The sequence below is a fragment of the Podarcis pityusensis genome (genome assembly GCF_964106645.2).
Source record: "Podarcis pityusensis genome assembly, chromosome: 8".
In the NCBI taxonomy this organism is placed as follows: domain Eukaryota; kingdom Metazoa; phylum Chordata; class Lepidosauria; order Squamata; family Lacertidae; genus Podarcis; species Podarcis pityusensis.
The window spans coordinates 1,653,925-1,677,550 of NC_138033.1; the positions used below are offsets into that span (position 1 = coordinate 1,653,925).

Genomic DNA, 23,626 nt, shown 5'->3' on the forward strand with positions numbered 1-23,626 from the left:
CAGGAATCCTGCCCTATCTCCTTTCACCAGCCCTTTAAAGGAACCCAGGAGTCCTGGCTCCCAGCGTCCTTTGCTCTTCAAGAACACCCCCGCCCCCTCCCCACCAAAGACTCATTTTGACCAGCCCGCAGACAATTGATTGGTTCACTAGACTGAAGGAAGGCGGGACCTACAAAGCTCAGCTGTTTGCTGATCCTTCCCGCGGGAGGCTTTCCCCGCTTTCTCTCATTGGATGGATGCAGCTGTCAGTCAACGAGCTACCCGGAAACATCTAGCTGTCTGCTGGAATGAGTGAGTATGCGTGGAGCAAAAGGGCGGGGGGAGTTTGCAATGGGGAGGGGGCGGCTCAGGACTCCTGGGTTCCTTTTCCTGCCCTTGGGAGCCCTGCTAGAGGGCTTAGGCGTCCTGGCGAGGCTGGGCTCAGTTGGAATGGGGGAGGCTTCCATTGCACCCCTTATTCCCATTTGCAAGAATGTCATCAAAAAAACGAAGATCATGGCCACTGGTCCCATCACCTCCTGGCAAATAGAAGGGGAAGAAATGGAGGCAGTGAGAGATTTGACTTTCTTGGGCTCCATGATCACTGCAGATGGTGACAGCAGTCACGAAATTAAAAGACGCCTGCTTCTTGGGAGAAAATCAATGACAAACCTAGACAGCATCTTAAAAAGCAGAGACATCACCTTGCCAACAAAGGTCCGTATACTAAAAGCATTGATTTTCCCAGTAGTGATGTATGGAAGTGAGAGCTGGACCACAAAGAAGGCTGATCGCCGAAGAATGGATGCTTTTGAATTCTGGTGCTGGAGGAGACTCTTGAGAGTCCCATGGACTGCAAGAAGATCAAACCTTTCCATTCTGAAGGAAATCAGCCCTGAGTGCTCACTGGAAGGACAGATCGTGAAGCTGTGGCTCCAAGACTTTGGCCACGTCATGAGAAGAGAAGACTCCCTGGAAAAGACCCTGATGTTGGGAAAGATGGGAGGGCACAAGGAGAAGGGGACGACAGAGGACGAGATGGTGGGACAGTGTTCTCGAAGCTACCAAACTGCGGGAGGCAGTGGAAGACAGGCATGCCTGGCGTGCTCTGGTCCAGGGGGTCACGAAGAGTCGGACACCACTAAACGACTAAACAACAACAACAACCAGCTGCATGGCAGGTGAAAGTTCAGCAGGTGAAGCTGTTATTCCAGGTAGTATCTACGCAACAGCCACAACAGCCACGTGGTGCTTCGTCATTTTTTCCCAAAGAATTCCCTTGCCGCCTTTCTAACATCAGTTTTCAAGGCCATGTGCAAATGAAAAAATAATATGCAAAAAATGCAACGAAGGCATTAAAACTGTTGTAAAAAGCGTCTCTAATTTGGGGGGCGGTTGGGGAGGAGGGAGATATACAAAAGTCCTTTAAAGCACTGTTTAAAAGTCTCAGGATAAAGTGGCAATTATAAGTCAAGGTGAGGCAAAGCCACAGAGAGGTCGCTGCCCCAAGGAGCTTCCAAACCAAGGGTAGGCAATTCAGAGAAGCAGCGGATAAAGGGGAAGGGGGGATATAAGAGGCTGGGGGAGGTAAGAGTAGCAAGGGCCGGATGTGAGCAAATGTCTCCAGTAGGAAAAGGCCTTGCTTGAAAGTAGCTCATTTCCCATGGCTGACACGCTGCTGCTTTTGTCTTTCGCAGGTGAGCGACTGGGAGTTCACCCTTCTTGGTGAGGCTCAGGGATTTGTGATGGAGTGAGAAGAAACAAAGAAAGCTCAGCTCTCCGTTCTGAGATGTCGGCGACTTCTGATGGGATCATAGCTCTGGAGCCGTGTCGTGTGACACAGGTACCGTCTTGTGGGAGGGATGCTTTTTCCTAGAAGGTTATTGGAACGTCTTCACTATCGATTAGGAAGCTTTGTACAGTGGTACCTTGGTTCTCAAACTTAATCCGTTCCACAAGTCCTTTCCAAAACCAAAGCGTTCCAAAACCGAGGCGCGCTTTCCCATAGAAAGTACTGCAGAATGGACTCATCTGTTCCAGACTTTTAAAAACAACCCCTAAAACAGCAATTTAACATTAATATTAGTATCTAACCAGACCATGGATCCATAAAATGAAGGCAATAAACAATGTAATGCAGTCACACAATCAATTAATCAATCAATCAATCAGTAGCTGAACCGGGTTCCACACAGTCACAAAAAAAGAGCTGCAAAAACAAAAACGCAAAATAAATAGCAAAAACAGACAGACCTCAGCATAACACTCAAAACAGAAGTGTGACACTCAAATTGGAAGTGTAACACTCAGAATGGAGCATGTTTGGCTTCCGAAAAAAGTTCACAAACCGGAACGCTTTCTTCCAGGTTTGCATTGTTTGGGTTCCAAGTTGTTTGAGTACCAAGGCGTTTGAGAACCAAGGTGCCACTGTATTATGTTCAGTGATAGGAATACACTTGTTCACAGACACACACACAGAGACACACACACACAGAAGTGAATTAAGCAGTCATGGATTTGTCTAGAGTTGGTGAAGGTTTTCCCAGGAAGCAGATGAGCACAATCTACTTTTAATGCTATATATCAAGCCATAGTTAAGTTACAGGTGATGCCACACCTTTCCGCTCACACCTGGTGAGCGACGTCTCATTCTCTAGGACAGGAAGATGAAAGAAACTTGAACACAATTTGGTCATTCTGGGGCTGCTTGTTATCTGGTTAAAGATAATAGTAATGATAAAGATTAAAGATGGTTAAAGATTGCTGCGGGTTGGACTAGATGACCCTCAGGGGTCCCTTCCAACTCTACAATAAAGATCATGCACCTGTTTTGCATCTCATTTTTTCAATTTTGTATTTTTTAAGTAAAATGTTGTTTGCTAATTTTTTAAAAAAAACCTAAGTCAGGTTTTAATTTGTTTAGTTTGATGAATGAAAATGATACACTTTATGATTTCTATGATTCTATGATTCTATGATTTGAGTATGAGTACATATTCAATAAAAGTTTGGCATTTTAAAAACAAACCTGTGTGCACACTAATGAAATGTGCTGCACATGTCTATGACCAGTATAGACTAGGGTGGCGGCTAGAGAGAAGAAACAGAATAATTATCCCAAAGAGGGGGAAACAGACAAAAACCACCCCAGAATTTGATCCCCTTCCTCTTCTTTTTCTTCTTTATTAAATTTCTATACCGCCCTTCATCCACAAGGTGGTTTGCAATATTAAAAATGCGAAAATACATACCGTAGTAACAAACCAAACAATACTCCCCCCGCCCAGTTTAAAAGTCCATCGGTTCTTTAATTAGCCAACATTATCAACAGCTGTTTGATTAGCCAAAGGCCTGGCTAATGAGCAACATTCTCAAAACCACCAAATATTAAATGCCAGATATTTTGTACAGAGGGGAAATCTTCATTTTATAGATATTATTCGTTTTCCATACAGAGAGCCATGATTCTGACTGAGGAGCATGCAAAGTTCCCTAATTCACATTGCAGCGGCTGGGATATTTTGGGGGGGGGGCGGTTTCCTTAGATCTGCATTTTTGTACTTTTCACATTTTCTCTTTTGTATGCAGTCTCCACCAGCCGCTTACTATGTTCCAGATTTCATCACAGAGGCAGAGGAGGCGTACCTTTTGCAACAGGTGCGTGCACATTTATGTTCCCCTTTGTGCGGTGTTTTAAGAACTGTCTCGTTGAATTTGAACCGGGGGGACGGGACCTTTTGGCCTCCATGGATCACATCCATATCAGGATCTGCCCCACGGGCCAAATTTGACGAAATCCCTTTCAGTGTGATCTTAAAGGGAGACTCACAAAGGCCGATGAGCAGAGATCAAATCCTGCTGTTTAGGCTGTGCAATCCTGGGAACAGGTTTGTGCCACCAGTACATCAGCTGGTGTCAATGGTGATGCCAACTGATGTGCCCAGGTTTTGGAGAAAATCAGCCTGCTGAGCCAAAACTGGCCTTCAAACCAGGGGTTCCTCACCCCAGAATGTCTTCAGCAGTAAGCAGCCAGATGCCTCTGGGTGGCCCAAAAGCTGGGCAAACTGCCAAGGTCCATCTTGTATTGTGACCCCTGTAGGATTCCTGGATCCTGGCTGTTGACAGACATGTCCTTCTGAGCTAATCTTTTTAAAAATCTGCTTCTCTTGTCATTGTTGATGTTAAATTTGTATTTCACATTTTCCTCCCCGAGGCAGCAGACATCAAAGTGGTATAGCAGTTAAAGCAGCCATATAGTATACTCTTAACAGCTATCAATATCAAATTTGCCAGGAACAGCTATCAGGTTGCACATGGTGTTTCCAATGATATACACAGAGCTCAGTTCTCTTCCTCCTTTCTCTCTTTCTCTTTCCCTCTTTCTCTCTCTCTATAATGACTGTTTAGGGAAGTTTTTAATGTTTGATGTTTTATCGTGTTTTTAATATTCTGTTGGGAGCCTCCCAGAGTGGCTGGGGAGACCTGGCCAGATGGGTGGGGTATAAGTAATAAATTATTATTATTATTACTATTATTATTATTATGACTGATTTCCAGTCTTAGATCACCAGCGATAATTTCTGTGCAACATTAGGATAGGCAGAATTCACTTTCCACGCCTCCCTGTCGTTCTTGGCAATATTGTGATGGAGAACATAAATGTTCCAACTTACAGACTTAACATATAGAACAAGAGAACAAAAAGAAAATGCGTTTAGAGAAGATTGGAAAACGTTCATTGAATATCTGTGAAATAATGGTGTACAGCTGAAAATGCTGGCAGCATTAAATTCAACAGCGTAAATAATTTTGATGGCTGCAGTAATGGAATACTGAATGGTATGGCTTTTGTAAAATACACAGGGATTTGTGATATGTAAAATGAGCCATGGAAAGAGAAGAAAGGGAGTCATTGGTATCTTAAGGATGGAAAATGAGTATTTTAAATTTAATAAAAATTATATACAAAAAAAGAAGAGAACATAAATGTTCCTATCTGGGGGGATCTATCCAATGCGTTGGAAGAAGGCTGAGCTGCCCCTAGGTACTTCTGTTTTGTTTTTGTTTTTAATATTAATAAATATTAATTTCCATTTTTCCATTCCAATTAATTTCCATAAGTTTCCATTTTATCACATTTAAACAAATCCTTATTGTACTCATTACATATTTACTCAATCGAGCTTCGACTTCCCTCTCGTCTCATGGTTTCCATAATTCATTATCACCTCTTAGCATTTTATACATTTTCCTATTTACGTTTCACTCCTTCTGTTAATCACAATTTTTAAAATAAATATTAAAAGGTACGGATCCTTAGCATTGCATGTTGACAATCCTGCTAGTGTTGTTAATTGTTTGTGATTGTCCTTCAGCTATTGTACAAATTTACTCTAGTCCTTTTGGAAAGCTGGATCGCGCTGATTTCCGATTTTCCCGGTCAGCCTTGCCAATTCCACAAAGTCCATCACCTTCGCCTGCCACTCTTCCAGCAATGAGATTTCCCGTTACTTCCATTTTGGGGCTAAAAGAGTTCTTGCTGCTGTTGTCGCATGCATAAACCCTTTTATATCTCTCTTTGGGATCTCATTCCCTACTATACCTAACAGAAATGCTTCTGGGTTTTTCACAAATGTATTTTTAATTATTTTCTGGGTACTACTTCTGATGCCTGCAGTTTCCATGTGAATATCTTGCTTTCTTTTCCCCCACCTCCAGGTTTATGATGCCCCCAAGCCCAAGTGGACTCAGCTGTCGGGGAGGAGGCTGCAGAACTGGGGTAAATGTTGCGTGCAGACGCCGGAGGGGAACCTCACTGCCCCCTTTAATTGTGTGGATCCCCATTCACTCCTATAGCGCACAAAGGAGGCTCAGAAGGCCATTGTACATTGGGGTCAGTTTTCTTCAATGGCATGAAGGAGGCTCAGGCCGGGGTGAACAAAGGCATCGTGACACCCGGGGCGGGACGTCACTACGTAGGGCGCACGTGCAACGCCGCACATGTGCTGTACATAGCGGTTTGCCAGCTGCGCCACTCCAGCACCATACGGACAGTGCCGGGATCCCTACATCGCCGCTACAGCCGCGAATAGAGGATCCTCTACATGCGGCTGTAGCGGTGACGGAGGGATCCCACCCCCATCCGTACTGCGCTTGAGCGGTGCCGGCAGCAAACCGCTATGTACAGCGTATGTGCAGCGTTGTTACATACAGCGCATGCGTGCAACGCTGCACATGCACTGTATATAGCAGTTTGCTGCTGGAGCCGGGATCCTCTGCTCGCGGCTGCAGCTGCAAACAGAGGATCCTCCACATGCGGCTGTGGAGGCGCGATGGCTGCTTGCGCCACCGCGAGCCCCCACGGGTGCCTTATTGTCACCCCCCCCCAGACATGGCACCCGGGGCGCACTGCCCCCCCCCGTTGCAACGCCACTGGGCTCAGGCAGCCATTTTGCCACGCATCTGCCCCTAATCTGTGAAAAAATCACTGCTCTGCAGGGTGATATACAGTCATGCCTCATGTTACGTTTGCTTCATGTTACGTTCTTTCAGGTTATGTCCCGAGGTGACCCGGAAGTGGCGGAAAGGGTTACTTCTGGGCTTCGCTGCTCGCGCATGAGCATAAGCGCTAAGTCGCACCACGCACCTTCACAGATACGGCGCTTCAGGTTGCGTTCTTTTCATGTTGTGAACGGGCCTCTGGAAAAGATCCCGTTCGCAACCAGAGGTACCACTGTACAGTGATATTTTGGTTTTCGAGCGCCTCGGAAGCCAAGTGTTTTGGTTTCTGAACGCCAAAATCCCGGAAGTAATTGCTTCCGTTTTTGAATGCGCCTCGGAAGCTGAACGGCTTCTGCTGCATTTCCCTCCCAGTTTTCTCCATTGACTTTGCAGCCAGCCCTTTGCAAAAGACTGAAAAGGAGAGGATATCCCATCTAAATCAGATTGGCAAAACAAATTAAGGGAATGCGCTGAACTGGCGAGATGATATCGCCAAGGTTGAGAGACGTTGCAGATGAAAAAATTATCAGAGAATGGGACATATATACAGAGTTTATGTAAAAAGAACACTGTCAAATTACCAATCCGTTTGGCAGGTTTTGATTGAACTTCTGTGTGTAAAATAGGAAAATTTGATGAAACTCAAAGTAAGTCAGACAACATGGAGAAGTCTTAGGCAAGTGCGTCTTTAAAGAATTTAATCGGGGAACGCAAGGGGAGGATTGGAGGTCAAGTTAAATTGAATTACAAAACGATGTAGAAAGCAAGGATCAATTAGGGAATGAAAGATGGTATACTTTTATTTTTATTTTGTTTTTAACATCAACTGATCTTCTTTGTTACGTTATGTAATTTTCAACCAATAAAACATTAAAAAGAAAAAGAAAAAAGACTTTGGAGCCAGCCCTTTGCGCCTCGGTTATTGGAACGTTTTCGGAAGTCAAATAGTCTTCCGGAACAGATTACATTCGACAACTGAGGTCCCACTGTATAGGCCTCTCCTCACACCAAAAGCTAGTTTAGCGGTTAAGAACGTTAGACATGGACTTGTAATGCTGTGAAGCTTATAAAACAGCATTTTGCCAGGGGGAAAATGAGGAACCCCCCACCTCATCCTGACTTTCTTGACAGAAGAGCGGGATATAAATATTATTTTTTTGAGAAAGCTGGACTTGTTTGTTCGTTCACCCAGCTGGGAGTCAGGGTGGATAAAAATCAATAATTTTAAAAATAAAAAAACATATTTTTTTTACTTAAATCAGATTTTTAAAATAAAATGCTTCTGGAGGAAAAACCTTTCTAAAGATAGTTTTCTGTTTAAGTTACATTATAGTCCAAAGGCTATTCATCAGGAAATAAAGATTTCTTTAAAGTTTTTCATATGTGTTAAAAAGCAGTCTAAGGTTTGTTCGTTTTTTTAAAAAATCGTTTAACCATATCAGTTAACAAACATGGATACATATGTTAAATAAATTGTTTAAATTGTTATTAAGGAAATGATAATTTTTCTCTTTCCAATAATATACTGCAGAAAAGTTGTCCAAATATAAACAACAATTTCATAATTATCTGTCTACGTATTTCTGACAGTATAACCAAATCAGTGATTTTTGATATAACTGTAAAAACTGCTCTGAAAATTTATGATTCCAAAAATGAAAGCTTCATCTGGTTGTAAATATTAAGAGGATGCTGGCGAGGCTGAACCTTTCTGTAAAAAAGAAAAGATTTAAATCAAGTCTTACTGACTAGTGATTTAAATCGATTTGATTCAAATCAAATCCACCCTTTTGGGAGTGCCTAAATCTGGACCAGAAGACCAAAAATATGTCCAAAGTCCATTTCGGGGGCCTGATCCAGCCCCAATGGCAGTTTATTTCCTGGGGTAAAATCCTAAAAAAATAATCAACAACTTCAATCCCCAAAAAAGCTCAATAACTTTAATCCTTTGGTGGCCCTCACAGCCCTTCACTTCATCAAATCTGGCCCTCTTTGAAAAAGGTTTGGACACCACTGAATTAAACCAATGGCAGCTAAAACACTTTAAAAAAACACACACAGTCACAAACTAGAGTGAAGCTGAGGTAACAGCATATTTTTGATCTGTGAAACCTTAAAAGCCTGCCAAAACAAATTTGCTTTCCTGGCCCAACTCGTCTCTTGACAGTGGAAATCTCCACAGTGAATGACTCAGCCTGCAAGTCTTTGCTGGACTGTAGGCCTCTGTTTTGTGAGGTAAACAGTTTCTGAGGGAAACTGTCAAGAAATTCACATAGCTGTCAACTTTTCCCCTTTTTTTAAGGGAAATTCCCTTATTCCGAATAGGATTCCTCGCAAGAAAAGGGAAAAGTTGACAAGAAACATGTGGAAAATCACCATGTTTTGAGTTAGGAGACATGTTTGTTGGAACGTGGCTGCCATCAGCCTTGACATCACCACCCTCTACCCCTGTTACAGACAGTATTTTATTTTATTTTATTTTTAAACCATTTTATTGAGTTTTACAATTTTATATACCGCACAATCATCAATATCACAAAAAAAACCACATATATGAGTCTCAATCCCCTCCCCTGACTTCCCTCAACTTCCCCTTCTGGTTCTTTCAATATTTGTTTTTCCTGCCTGTTTTATTCTACCTTAATTTTGTAACCTTTTACATAAATATTATATGCTTATCATTTTCGGACCAGGTTTCAAAAATCACATCTTACATTTTATTATTTTCCCAGTTATAACATCTTAACTTTATATTTATTTTTTTAATCGTAAGTGTTGACTCAAATCCTGCTAGTGAGTCCATTTCTTTACAATATTTCTGTAGATACAACAGAAACAATTCCCAATTCTTTTTTTAATTCTTTTTTTTATTCCCAATCCTTTTTAAAGTCTCTTTGTCCTTGTCTTTTAGTTTTCCGGTCAGTTTCGCCATTTCAGCATATTCCACCAGCTTTTTTTACCATTCTTCTTTCATTGGTATCTTGTCGTCTTTCCATTTTGGGGATAGTAATATCCTAGCCGCTGTTGTAGCATATATAAATAATTTCTTCCGCTCTTTTGCCAGGCCTATAATACCTAACAAAAAAGCTTCTGGACTTTTCAAAAAGGTCTTAAACATTATTTTCATTTCATTATAAATCATTTCCCAATAGCTTTTGATTATTTTACAATCCCACCACAGGGCCTTCTTTCTCTTTACACTTCCAACCCTTATCGGAGTTTGTTCTGTACGTTTTTTGCCATTTTTGCCGGGGTGATATACCATTGTATAATTCGTGTAATTCTCTTTTCAAAGTTCTACAATCAGCGAATTTTAAATTCACTTTCCACAGCTTCCCCCAATCCTCCATTTGTATATTATTATTTTTATTTATTTATTTATTTATTTATTTATTTATTTATTTATTTATTTATTTATACATACCCCACCCATCTGGCTGGGCTTCCCCAGCCACTCTGGGCGGCTTCCAAAAAAATATTAAAATACTGTAATACATCAAACATTAAAAGCTTCCCCAAACAGGGCTGCTTTCAGATGCCCTAAATCTTGTGCCCTATAGGCTTCTAGCTGTACAGGCTTTAAAGTTATAAATATATCAAGATTAAGGATTAGGATTAAAAAGGTTAAAAGAATGGAAAAATTGGTTTTTAATAGGTAAAAAATTAATGTTATATTATATTAAGATTAAGGATTGGGATTAAAAAGGAGGGAAAGGAATTGCTGGACTAACAAACTGAATTGGAATACAAAAGAGGGAGGTATGAGGAGGTCCGGGAAAAAAGTAAATGTAAAAGTAGTGATGAAAAGAGGGAATTGTTTTTAACTGTTTTTTTCTTTTTTTCTTTTTGTATTTTGCATTGTGTATTTTTCTTTTTATTCTTGAATTTTTCTTTTTTTGCTGATGTGATTCTTTCTTTGTGAAACTTTAATAAATATCATTTTTAAAAAAATTAAATAAATCTTGTGCCCTATAGAAAGTAGTTTAATAATAAATCTTTATTGCGGTCCAAAGACCCGTAACATAGATTCAGAATAAAATACCGATACACGCAGACAGCCCCCCGGGAGAGGAGGACTGAGGCAATATTTATTTAGTCTTGAGTATGATGATCTTTGATACGTATGACTACCAAAAGAAACTGTGGGACATGGAAAAGACTTAAGAGCCTCGGATATAAGAGCACCAGGTTGATGGACTAGATGGATGGGATAGAAAGGACTGACAAAACCCGAGACCAGGAAGAAGAGACGATGGATGAAGATTGGAAGAAAGTTTTAAAAATTCATTTAGAAAAGTATCGTAAAATTAATGAGTATTAGAAAAATGTTGGAATGAAAGTATTTGGCTTTAGCAGAAATGTTAAAAAGGATTATGTAAGAATATGTTATGGTTAAAAGAATTCGGTATAAATAAGATTTAAGTTTTAAGTTTTAGGGTTTTTTATGGTAAGATAAGGTTAAAATAGACTAAGGTAATTTAATGACAGAATATTGTGAAAGATGGAAAGGATTTGCTAAGATAATTAACAACTAGAATACAAAAAAGGGAGGTGTGAGGAGGTCGATGAAATAAGTTAATGAAAGTTAAGGATTTGGGAATATTGGATTTGTTTTTAAATTTTTTGTTTATTTTTGCTTTTTGATTGTGATGCATTGTGTGTTTTGTTTTTTCTTTTTGATTTTGGTTTTTATTGATTTGTATTGTTTAATTGTTACTTTTATCTACTTTTTTCTTTCTTTTTTTCTTGTTTTTTCCTTCTTTTTTCTTTGTAACTTTAAAAATCTCAATAAATATCATTTTTTAAAAAAGAAAAAAAGAAACTGTAGACGGTATTTGACATCTGTGGCGTTTTATGCTTCTTTTTTCCCCTCAGGAGGGCTGCCTCACCCCAGAGGGATGGTTCTGGAGAAGCTGCCCGCCTGGCTCCAGGCCTGCGCCGACAAAGTGTCCTCCCTCGGCGTTTTCGGAGGGAAAATGGCGAACCACGTCCTGGTCAACGAGTACCGCCCTGGCGAGGGCATCATGGTATCATGGCGCCCGGGATAAAACCACTGAGATATCCCAAAGGCTCTTCGTTCAAATCTGTGGCATGTCTGGAAAAAACGTGCGCCATTCTTCTGGCAGCCTGGCCTCAGAAAAGGCTGGTGCTAATGTTGGGAAAGGTTCAGAAATGGGGGAAACAAAATGGCCCCAGGGATGGCGCAATTGTGCTTGTGAGGGGGAAAGCGGCAGTTAAGGGACTTTTTAGTTCAGAGAAAATGGTAAATAAGAGGTGACATGGTCGCAGGGTGGATAAAAATCAACGATGTTTTTTAAAAAACAAAAAAATTGATTTTTAAAATTTAAATTGGATTTTTAAAAATAAAAGTCCTCTGGAGGAAAAACCTTTCTAAAGATAGTTTTCTATTTAAGTTACGTTATAGTCCAAAGGCTTTTCATCAGGAAATAAGGATTTGTTTAAAGTTTTTCATGTGTGCTAAAACTCAGTCTAAGTTTTTTTAAAAAACAACAACAACCCCAAAACGTTTAATCACATCAGTTAACAAACATGGATACATATTGCTATAATGTTATTGCTTTAGTTGACTAATTTGTTTAAATAGGAGTCTACACAACACAAAACACTCTATTTTATTTGTTTTTTATCTTATATTTTGGAAATGTACATCCAGGGGTTTTTTGCCTTTGAATTTATTGGGGGGCCCTAAGAGAGTGGGGCCCTGAGCTATAGCTTGTTTAGCTTATACGTAAATCTGGCACAAATATCTCCTTTCCCCTGTCTGACGTTGGGTCTGTTTTGCCCGCAGCCTCACGAGGACGGTCCCCTCTATTTCCCCACCGTCACAACCATCAACCTGGGGTCTCACACCCTCCTCGACTTCTACCATCCCATCAGCAGAAGGCAGCAATCGGAAGGCGGAGAGGTAAATAAAATTGGGCAAGAGGACGTTTTACTCCAGTCCCATTTTATTTTATTTATTTTTTAAATATAATTTTTATTAATTTTTCTGTTTTACAATTTAGAATGCTCATTTAAAGATCCTTAAAATATCAGTGACTCCCCTTCTTCTCTTTCCACGGTTCATTTTGCAAGTCATGATTCCCTGCATATTTTACATAAATGAAACCATTCAGTATTCCATTATTACATCCATCAAAACTTATTTACACTGTTGAATTTATGTTAATGCTGCCAACATAGTGTACACAATTTCCCCCCATATGTTCAATAAACATTTCCCAATCTTCTCTAAACGTATGTTCTTCATGTTCTCTTATTCTATATGTTAAGTCTGCAAGCTGCGCATATTCCATCAGCTTAAGTTGTCATTCTTCGTTAGTTGGGACCTCGCTCGTTTTCCATTTTGGGGATAACGAAACACGGGCCGCAGTAGTGGCTTACATAAATAACCTTTTTTTGACACCTGGGAATTTCCGTTTGAATTCTCCCCAACTAAAAGGACTCTGGTTTCTTTGGAAAAATACTTTTAAACATTTTTTTTCAATTCATTATGGATCATTTCCCAATACTCTTTTACCCTTTTACAGGTCCACCACATATGAAAGAATGTACTCTCAACCTCATTGCATCTCCAGCGCTTACCTGATTCAGTCCTATACATCTTAGCAAACCTACTCAGAGTTAAATGCCATCTGTAAATCATTTTCAAGTAGTCCACTCCCATTTGAGCTGCTTGGTTCTGGCCAGAGCTGTGGGGAGTGTTGGTTGGCACTGCCACTCAGATATGGGCAGCTCAATTTCTGCTGGAGGTTAGGATCAGGGAGTTCAAGGGAGGCCCAGTAATAATTGCCATTTAGAGGAACATAGGAAGGTGCCTCATTACCAAGCCAGGTCATTCATCCATCTAATTCAGTGCAGTCTGCACGGACTGGCAGCAGCTCTCCAGGGGTTCAAGCGAAGAGAGTCTCCCAGCCTTAACCTGGAGATCTGGCCTTCTGCACGCAAAATAAATGCCCTGTCAATAACCTATGGCTGTTTGATCCCCCATTGGTAGCCTGCTTGCCACGTTAACCATGCACATTATCTGCCTGTTTTCCCACTCCCCCCCCCCAAAAAAATATTGCATCTTTCTCCGCTGTTCTAGGTAGCTGCTGTTGCCCTGATCCCAGCTGTGCTTAAACCGTGTAAAAAGGACAGTCAGAACCCACTTACAGGTGTCACCAGGCAATTGCAGTGCTACTGACTTTGCTTGGGCATATTTTGGAAATGTGGGTGCATGGAATTTGGGTACCATTTAGCAGTAAGAAGCAACAGATATATCGGGATATGCGGGGGGGGGGGGGGATCCCCCAAGCGGCAAACCCAGGGGATGGAGTTGTGTGGCACAATAATTTGATGAGCACTGCTATAAAAAGCACACTTCAATTTCTGCCTGCATGCCAAAATGTATTGCTCTCAGGCTGCGCACATCTTAATAATAATAATAATAATTTATTATTTATGCCCTGCCCATCTGGCTGGGTTTCCCCAGCCACTCTGAGCGACTTCCAACAGAATATTAAAATACAATAACCTATTAAACATTAAAAGCTTCCCTAAACAGGACTGTCTTCAGATGTCTTCTGAAAGTCTAGTAGTTGTTCTTCTCTTTGACATCTGGTGGGAGGGTGTTCCACAGGGCGGGTGCCACCACCGAGAAGGCCCTCTGCCTGGTTTCCTGTAACTTGGCTCCTCACATCGAGGAAACCGCCAGAAGGCCCTTGACGCTGGACCTCAGTGTCCAGCAGAACGATGGGGGTGGAGACGCTCCTTCAGATATACTGGACCGAGGCCATTTAGGGCTTTAAAGGTCAGCACCAGCACTTTGGATTGAGCTCGGAAACATCACAGCTAAGGGTTTTTGTTTCCCTTTCCAGGGGCCCATCCCTCAGACTGAAGATCAGCGCCACTTCTTGTCCTTGCTCCTGAAGCCCCGTAGCCTCTTGGTCTTGCGGGAGGACATGTACTGCCGCTACCTTCACGGCATCCGCCCGGTTGCAGAGGACACTGTCACAGAAAAAGTGGCCAACGCAGGCATGTGTGACGCTGAACTTGGGGACTCGTTGCAGCGGGGGACACGGGTGTCGCTCACCATCCGTCATGTCCCCAAAGTGCTGAAAACCTCTATTTTCCTGGGCAGGCGGAAGTGACCGTTTTCCTTTGTGGTGGCCCACGCACTGGAACGCTTTTCTGTCCACAAGCAGTTCCCTGCATGCAGAGAGCCAGCATCTCAGGGAGAAGGGTTCTAGCCTAGACTTCTCTCTTTCTCTTTCTCTCTCTCTCTCTCTCTCTCTCTCTCTCTCTCTCTCTCTGGGATGCAGGGAATGTTTCTGTGTACAGAGAGTTTGTGGTTGTTCTTTGTTTTTTTAGTATGGAGGAGTATTCCTCCCTGTAGTCCGAAGTGCTGCAGTCCATGCTTGACCACCTCTTCTGATGTTTGAGAGATTGAATCTTAACACAGAGAAAGACTGTGAATTGCAGGAGAGAAAGAGCAGCCGCTGTAGACTGCAAATTTGCATGAGCTATTAAGCGGGGGCGGGGGGGCGGGGAGTGAAGAGACGAGAATAGTAAGGCCTGGAGGCAAAGGAGAGGACGAGGCTGTGCTCTGGTGCGTAACATGTTCTATAACACGCAGTGTGCAATGTGGCCTGGCAGATGGAATAGATGCTTGTCCTTCCAGCAAAGCCAGAAAGTCAGGCCATCCTCATTCTCTTCCCAGCAAAGAACCAAGTCTGACTTTGCTAGAAGGAGACTGGATGCCTGAGTTTGACTCACATGCCTCTGGCTTGCTCTGTGGGCATGTCCTTAGGCCTCCAGGCCTCCCTGTTTGGCCCACAAGGCTGCTTCTGCCAAGCCATGCCCACCTGTCCTATAGATAAAGATGTTGATGGATGCCACAAGGGAGTTTGCAGGCACTGATGGTCAGCTGATTGTCGGGGCCTGCAAAGCCCTGCACTTTGCAAGCCCACAAGGATCATGTCATAGTGAGGGCTTGCAAAGGGTCTTTTTGCTTTCATGGTCTGATTGCAAACCACAAGGGTGCAACCATTGTGGTGTCAGGTGACTTACAAGCAGGCATTGAGGGAGATCTCCTATCCTGGCCCTGCCATACAGGACAGAAGTCCAGTGCCTGGTCTGCAGAACTGCAAATCTGGGCTATTGGATAGGTTTCCATCTCCTGGTTTTAACAAGTTGCCCTACAGTGCTCCTTATCCATGCTAGTTCTGGCTCAAAAGACCATTTCAAGTAAGGCACATTTCCACTCTTGGAAATATTTTATGAGGAAGTGCTAGCTTTGAAGCTGGGACATTCAAATAAATGACTTGCCGGGCATGTGCTAACGTCATAAAGGTTTTGTGTGTGGTTCTTGCAAAACCCTTGTGGTTCTGAAAACCTTTGAGATCAAATGAGCTCCTTGTGTTTTGCCCCAAAGACTAAATCCACACTATTGTGCCTGAACTTAGCACTCCAAAGATGCCCTGAATCCCAGGGTACATTTCCAGTCTTCCGTCGGGGCATGTCAAAGCATCGTTTGCAAGGCTGACTTCAGCACATCGCAGTCAAGTGGCGAAAAATAAATGTGAAGTCAGATTTAAAGATAGCTATGGGGTGAAGAGGTTACTGAGATACAACAGTAGAAGAAAAGAGAAAGTCCATCTATAATGAGACAAAGGAGGGAATCTTACAACATCCAGGTATGCTGTTGACATAGAGGACTGTATGTCTGATGCACTGGAATACAAAATAAAGTTCCACCAAATAAGAAAATCCCTTTTAATGAGCGTATGTTATGGGTAATTTTTTGTCCAGTTATGGGTAAATATTATTGTACCAGCGTAGCAAGCTAGGAGAGTCAAGCGTTTCAAAGTCTTCCATAATAATAATAATTTATTACTTACACCCCACCCATCTGTCTTTGTTGCCCCAGCCACTCTGGGCGGCTTCCAGCATAATATAAAAACACAGAGAATCATCAGATGTTAAAAACTTCCATTGCCAGGACCGTGAATGTGTTGGGGCTGCAATTTGGCCAGCTGCAATCAATAGAAATACTGTAATAAAATACTGTAATAAATGAGGTTTAGGTTGGACATGCTTGCTGGGCCCAGGAAACAGCGACCGGAGGGACGTCACCTGAATATTATGGGCTTTCAACGCTATTTGGCCAAGGCTGAGCTGCTGGCCTGGTCTTCGTTTGTGGCAACCCACACCAAAACCCCTTGTAAAACTGAGCAGGGAGGAGGATGGGGCCAAGCCTAGAAGGAGTTGGCTCCGCCTGTCATTGACTCTGGCTCCCCCTACTGTCAGCCTCCCTGGCTTCTGCCCTACCAGTTCCAATGGCCAACAGCCCCTTGCTTCTGCAGCTTGCCTTGAGGGGAGAAGAACCAGTAAGGCTTCTGCAGTTGCACATTTTTGTACATGTAGGAAACCGGAGAACTTCAAAGGCTTAAAATTTGGGGCGTTTTTCAACATACAATGAATTAAAAATACATATATTTCTGTATGGACTGTTGCCTTGCATTCAAAACAAAGCTGTCCAGATTCAAAGCATCTTGTAATGCGAATGGGACACAACAGGGCCATTGTAAAATCTGCAGCAGATGCAACAGCGTTTGAGGCAACCGTGCAAAGTTTTGTGGGAATAAACAGAGTGGGCTGCTGAGAGAGCCTGTTTACTAATTAAGCACATTTCTAAGCTGCTTAATATTTTAAAATCTCAAAACTATATGCAAAAAGAGAACATATGCACAATGGAACAGTGTTTTAAACAATTACAACATAAAAACGAATTCACTAATAACAGGGTTCAATATTATGCATCAGGGAAAGCCGGGGCAAAAGATACGCTTTTGTGGTATGGTGGTGTAGTGGTTAAGAGCGGTAGTCTCGTAATCTGGGGAACCGGGTTCGCGTCTCCGCTCCTCCACATGCAGCTGCTGGGTGACCTTGGGCCAGTCACACTTCTTTGAAGTCTCTCAGCCCCACTCACCTCACAGAGTGTTTGTTGTGGGGGAGGAAGGGAAAGGAGAATGTTAGCCACTTTGAGACTCCTTAAAGGGAGTGAAAGGCGGGATATCAAATCCAAACTCCTCTTCTTCTTCTTCTTTACAAGAGATCTGATGCAATTGTTGGGCAATGCTTCATATATGGTAGAGAAAAGGAACGTTCCACAGTGCAGGGGCAACAGCAGAAAATGCCCATTTTTAGGTCACTGCCTTCTGATATCCTACGATCTGGTGTTTGCTATCACTCAGAGATGGAAACAGCCAGTTCCATCCTGTTTCATAACTTTACAATGTTGATTATTCCACTTGATTAAGTTTATGGCATACTGTTCATGCGGCTTATGCTGTCTGGTAAAACAAGGAGCCACCGTGCACCTATGACTTCATTGCCTTCTGCATCTGGGCTGTGGGTTAAAGTGCACTAGACTAGGAAGCCTTTAAAATGTACACAAACGAAAAGGTGCCTATTTATCAGCACAAGGTTTTGTTGGGAACGATGGTGCTGGTCTCCGTCTAAGATCCAGCGGCCGCCCTCAGTATTCTGCCTTTGCTAGCAGTTAAAAACATTTTTATTCAAACAAGCATTTACTGGCCTCGGTTGCCCAATCTTTTATTGTGTGTTTCTGCTGTTGTGCATTAATTGTACTGTTGTCAGTGGAGGCTGGTCCTTTGGAGGAAATTTGGCACTGCTCCCCCCCAGCTCACCCAGCCCTGGTCCCCACCTGCCTGCCTTCCAGTCCAGGGGGTGGCACTGGCTGTGAACTTCCTCCTCAGGGTTGCCCTGGTACAACTCAGCAGCAAGGAGGAGGATGGGATGTCATTGGCTCTGGCTGCACCTAAGGTTGGCCTCTCTGCTTTCTTCCCTGCCAGTCCCAAGACACTTTTAACGCCATGCATTTAATGCGCAATGCTGCACAGTGGTGTCCAAACATTTTTCAAAGAGGGCCAGATCTGATGAAGTGAAGGGCCGTGAGGGCCGACCAGACGGACAGCCAAAGTTGTTAGCCTTTTTTAGGATTGAAGTTGTTGAGGTTTTTTTTAGGATTTTACCCCAGGGAATAAACTGCCACAGGGGCAGGATTAAACCAACCGGCAGGCAGGATTAGGCCCCCAAAATGGACTTTAGACTGTCCAACCAAAGTTGTTAGCCTTTTATTAGGACTGAAGTAATTGAGCTTTTCTTATGATTTCCCCCCAAAATTGTTGAGCTTTTTTTAGGATTGATGTTGTTGAAGTTTTTTAGGATTTTACCCCAGGGAATAAACTGCCACAGGGGCCGGGGATTAAACTGACTGGCAGGTTGGATTAGGCCCCCGAAACAGACTTTGGACATGCCAACAGTCATGGCTTCCCTTCCCCAAGGAATTCTGGGAGCTGTTATGTGTGTGTTTTAAGCCTGTTAAGCCCCAAATATCTGAAAGACCACCTTACCTACAGACCCTCTAGAGTGCTGAGATTGGCAGAGGGTGCTCTCTTGGTGGTTCCTCCACCCTTGGAGGCTCACGGTGACAGGGGCTCAGTAGAGGGCCTTTTCTGTGGTGGCCTCTAAGTTATGGAAGTCCCGTCTCACAGAGATGTGCTTGGCACCTTCATAGTACAGCTTCTGGTGAATGCTGAAGATGCACCACTTTACTCTAGCTCAATTGGTGGAGCATGAGACTCTTAATCTCAGAACTGTGGATAATAAGTGTCCTGAGAATTGTGGAGACCCCTATTCCCGCTGTACAACTACAATTCCCAGAGTGGTTTAACAATTAAACCCTCTTCACAGGGATCTCTGGGAATCGTAGTTCTGGGAGAAGAATAGGCGGCTCCTAACAGCTTAACGAACTACAGCTCCCAGAATTTTTTGGAGGGAGCCATGACTGTTTAAAGTGGTATCGTGGTGTTATAAATGTATGATGCAAATGTGTTCTCAATGGACACCAACCATTTTGGATAGTTGTTTCATGACTATGCTGCTTTGGTGCTATTTAAGTGAAAAGCATCTTTTGCAAATAAAGAAAGGTAAGACAGCCCACAGCTCCTTCAATTTTTCACAGCCTTTGAGTTGGGAATGGGCCGTGGTTCAGTGGTAGGGAAAATGTGTTATATGCAGAAGCTTCAGTCCCAATATGTGATATCCCTTGTTAAAAGAATTGCGTACCTGTAGTGGATACCAGGAAGGTTCTCTGTCCGAGTTCCTGGAGAGTCGTTGGCATTCCCAAGCAAACAGAAATGGTCTAGGCAGACTAGTGGGACTCTTGAGAGCCAGTGTGGTGTAGTGGTTAGAGTGTTAGACTAGGACCTGGGAGACCAGGTGTCAGGAGTATATGCAGGAGCCAGGCCCATTGACCAGTAGGGCTTTGCAGGACTGGGGCCTTCCTAAGTTTGTTCTGGAGAGGCAAGGCACAGCTGCAGAGGTGAGGCCGCTTGGTAACTCACTGCACCTGGTGGCAAGAGCCGGGAAAGGATATAAGGTCAGCATTTCCCTTCGGCTCTTTGCCACAGCAACATGTTCCCTGCCTTGGGCTTCTTGCTTCCTGATCCTTGGACCTTGGCTCCTTGACTCCTTGCCTCTAGACCCCTTGACTTTGTGACTCCCTGCTACTCGACTCTTGGACCCTTGACTTTGTGACTCCTTCCTTCCTGATCCTCGGACCCTTGACTTCGTGACTCCTCGCTTCTCGACCCTCGGACCCTTGACTTTGTGACTCCTTGCTTCTCAACCCTCAGACCCCTGGCTTCTGGACTCTCGTTCCTGCTCCCACCCCGCCATCTTGCCCCCGGTCCCGACGTCCTCAGCTGGGACTTTGACCGCCCGTAAGCCGGACCATGACACCAGGGTCCAAATCCCCACCCAGCCATGAAACTCAGTGGGTGGCCTTGGACCAGTCACTGCCTCTCAGCCTAACCGACCTCAAAGGGTTGTTGGAATTAAATGAGGGGTGGAAGAATCTTGTATGCCACCATGAGCTCCTTCGAGGAAAAGGTGGGATATAAATACAAACAAACAAAAAACAAACAATAGTAGTTAAAGAAGGAGGAGCCTGCAAGAGAGTGACTTTTTATTATTATCTGTCTCAGGAAAAAAACCCCTAAACATTTAACATAACAATACAGAAGTTCTATAACAGAAAACCAGTACAACCATATGTACTTGATAATGGTGAATCAGAGAGTGACTGCTTTTGTCATGTGACTTCAGGCCTTTCTCTGGGACTCAGCTGTTCAGATCCGGTTCCATTTTGATTGATTTCCACTGGGGGGGATCAAAGAAACAAAATCAGCGAAACCACCAAATGGAGTTTTCTTCCCAGGTTTTATTTGTTTTATCTTCTGTGCAAAAATTTATATACCACCCAACATTACAAATAAAATGTCTTAGCGGTGGGCAGTGTAAAATGAATAATAAAATTGCACCTGTAAAGCAAATAGTATATGCAGTGCAAACAGTGGATCAGCTTAATACTGATCAACATAGCTGGATCACCCCCTGGGGAATTGCCATCCTTCAGTGATCCCCCAGGAGGCTTTGGGGGCATAAGAGGAGCCTGCTGGGCCAGGCCAGGCCAGCATCCTGTTCTCACAGTGGCTGCCCAGATGCCCATGATGAGAAACCTGCATGATTATGTTGTTGTTTAGTCGTGTCCGACTCTTCGTGACCCCCTGGACCAGAGCACGCCAGGCCCTCCTGTCTTCCACTGCCTCCCTCATGCTGGTAGCTTCAAGAACACTGTCCCACCTTCTCGTCCTCCGTCGTCCCCTTCTCCTTGTGCCCTCCATCTTTCCCAACATCAGGGTCTTTTCCAGGGAGTCTTCTCTTCTCATGAGGTGGCCAAAGTACTGGAGCCTCAGCTTCAGGATCTGTTCTTCCAGTGAGCGCTCAGGGCTGATTTCCTTCAGAATGGAGAGGTTGGATCTTCTTGCAGTCCATGGGACTCTCAAGAGTCTCCTCCAGCACCAGAATTCAAAAGCATCCCTTCTTCGGTGACCAGCCTTCTTTATGGTCCAGCTCTCACTTCCATACATCACTGTGGGGAAACCTGCATGCAGGACCCAGACACAAGAGCTCCCATCCTGTGGCTTCCAGCAACCGGCATTCAGAAACATGGCAGTCATTGATAGCTTCCTCCTCAACCTAATCTTTGCCTAATCTTCTTTGTACAGCCATTCACATGAGTGGGGAGAGAACGCCACCATTTCTCCTTATTGCTGCGTGAAGATGTACTTTATTCCCTCTCTCTCGCCTCTTCCTTGGTCACTGCAGCCCTTGTTTGCACGGTGCAGAGTGTGTGCTTTATTTTTTGTTCGTTGCAAAGGGAGAAGAAGCACCTGGCTTGTCCGAGGGAGTGCACCGATGGGTTGGGCTCCCTCTCCACACACCCGTGTTACCGTTGGAGAATCAAATTACCTGGCAACCCTCCCTGCTCCTGGTTTCTCTTTGTGCAGGTATCTGCAGAGAGAGAGAGAACACAGCTCACCTGTTGAGGGAGGGCGGAAGTAGGAGGAGGAGCGGCAGAGGTTTGGGGCAGACGTTTTTGGGGTTGCCCTTTTCAACCCTTCTCTTACAAAGTCCATCCCCTTTCTCAACGCGTCGCTTCCAGGTCTCCATCCATCAAGGTGTGCGCGTCCTGCAGAGGAGAGGATGAAGTCAGTTGTTGCGCCTCTTGCGCGCTCCCCGCTGTGGGTGATGTGGCAACCGCGCTAGGACACCTGTTTAATGATTGACAGGCGCGCGGGAGAAATGCAAAAGGTCAGGCTGTCGATGCAGCCTCCGAGCTTCCCGCAGACATTGGGTTTCGATCTGGCGGGGATCGCTGATCCACACGAAGCTGGGCTGCTTTGCGTGACTCTTTAGAAAGGCAGTTCAGGTAAGTCGCCACCTGCCCGTGCCAGCTTTCCAGGCTGAGGCTTATTGGCCCCCGGCGTGAAGTGAAACCTTCTACCTGCTCCTTAAATTGCTGTCAGGGTGAGAGTGAAGTGCCATAAAACTTGGCAGCGTTTCAGTCTCGGTTTGCATGATGTCAGACTGCAGTCTTACAGTGCAAGCCCAGCCGCGTCTACTTGGAAGGAAATCCTGTTGAATTCAACGCAGCTTGCTCTCACCTCTCAGGGAAGCGGGGTGAGGATTGCAGCCTAAATTGCTGGATTGGATGATGTGAAATGTAGTTTATTAAGGAGTCCGAATTAGGCTAGTAGGATGGCACCTTAAGAGCACATTTGGGGCTGTTTTGGTTTCAGTGCATTAAGAGTAAATAGGCAATGAAAATAATAAAGGAGCAGCAATTTGTGTTTTATTAAATTTTGGGTATTAAATTATTTGCTTCTTGCAGTTCCTTCAGTTTATTTTTATTTTTTTGGGGGGAGCACGCTTCTCAAAATGCCAGATAATTATAGAGAGGCAGTGTTTACCCAATGGCAAATGAATCGCACTCTGTGCATGCTTGTGGGCTATCTCACTATCTCAGGTATTGGCATGCTGGCATTGCTGAAAGCAGTTTCTAAAGCTGAGCCGTACTACTGGAGCTTTGTGTAGGTCTGGAGAAACAGACCAAACCCAAACCTTTGATCAATTTCTGCCATTTGAAAACATGCAAATATTGGGGATGTATCTAATTACCGTGCCTAGTGAGGGGACTGGGGCCAGTTTGGAAAACTACAATGATGGCGTGAGGCAGAGAGACACAGCCTGTTCCATCTTGGGAAATCAAAATGTCATTGCAATATGCTGGAACAATATGTTTGTTGGACTTCTTGGTGGCTGTTTGACCTATGTGAAATCGCAGACAGCAATCCTGCAGGTGTGGCACGCTCTCTCTTGCTGCTAAATTATGGGATCGACAAGGCACACAGTTACCGGGGATAGTTTGCAAAGTCATATTGGCAAGAGGTTTATTTTTATATGAGTGGATTTTCACCAGAAAGGTTGCATCAAGATTAAAGGTGGATGAGGAATGCAGGCTGGCATTTTGACGGCAACAGCACCATCTGCAAAAGTTTTCATGCAGAAGAACCATGGGTCCCAGAGCAAAACATTGTCCGGAGGCACTCTGAAACCCTGAAGAGCTGCTTCTGGTCAGTGTAGACAACACTAAGCTAGCTGGACCAAAGCCCTGTATTTGAAAAGAGTTTCCTGCCTGTGTGTCTGTGGTGCC

At 43.8% G+C, this 23,626-nt stretch overlaps 2 protein-coding genes across 7 annotated transcripts in view; both read left to right on the top strand.

The window, feature by feature from the left end:
* The first annotated feature begins 226 nt into the window (after positions 1 to 226).
* Positions 227 to 16,251, top strand: ALKBH6 (alkB homolog 6). Its single transcript, XM_081019319.1, has 7 exons — positions 227 to 291; positions 1,677 to 1,822; positions 3,568 to 3,636; positions 5,698 to 5,758; positions 11,356 to 11,507; positions 12,290 to 12,406; positions 14,361 to 16,251. The coding sequence occupies exons 2-7, from the start codon at positions 1,769 to 1,771 to the stop codon at positions 14,631 to 14,633; spliced, it is 726 nt and encodes a 241-aa protein (XP_080875445.1). The 5' UTR covers positions 227 to 291; positions 1,677 to 1,768; the 3' UTR covers positions 14,634 to 16,251.
* A 5,169-nt stretch (positions 16,252 to 21,420) lies between these two features.
* SYNE4 (spectrin repeat containing nuclear envelope family member 4) overlaps positions 21,421 to 23,626 on the top strand; it is a 31,001-nt gene continuing 28,795 nt past the window's right edge. For 3 of the 6 annotated variants that reach the window (XR_013989892.1, XR_013989893.1, XR_013989894.1), the window contains exon 1: positions 21,421 to 22,342. The gene's annotated coding sequence lies outside the window, so the exon portion shown is untranslated. Of the gene's footprint in view, positions 22,343 to 22,377; positions 22,594 to 23,626 lie in introns of those variants that run through there. The other 3 variants (XM_081018834.1, XM_081018833.1, XR_013989895.1) reach the window with 3 other exon arrangements.

Excerpts from the sequence above, each read along its gene's own strand:
- ALKBH6 (XM_081019319.1), top strand. The coding sequence starts at position 1,769 with ATGTCGGCGACTTCTGATGGGATCATAGCTCTGGAGCCGTGTCGTGTG. Across the intron at positions 11,508-12,289 it reads GCCCTGGCGAGGGCATCATG|CCTCACGAGGACGGTCCCCT; the intron begins GTATCATGGCGC and ends TTTTGCCCGCAG. Across the intron at positions 12,407-14,360 it reads AGCAATCGGAAGGCGGAGAG|GGGCCCATCCCTCAGACTGA; the intron begins GTAAATAAAATT and ends TTCCCTTTCCAG.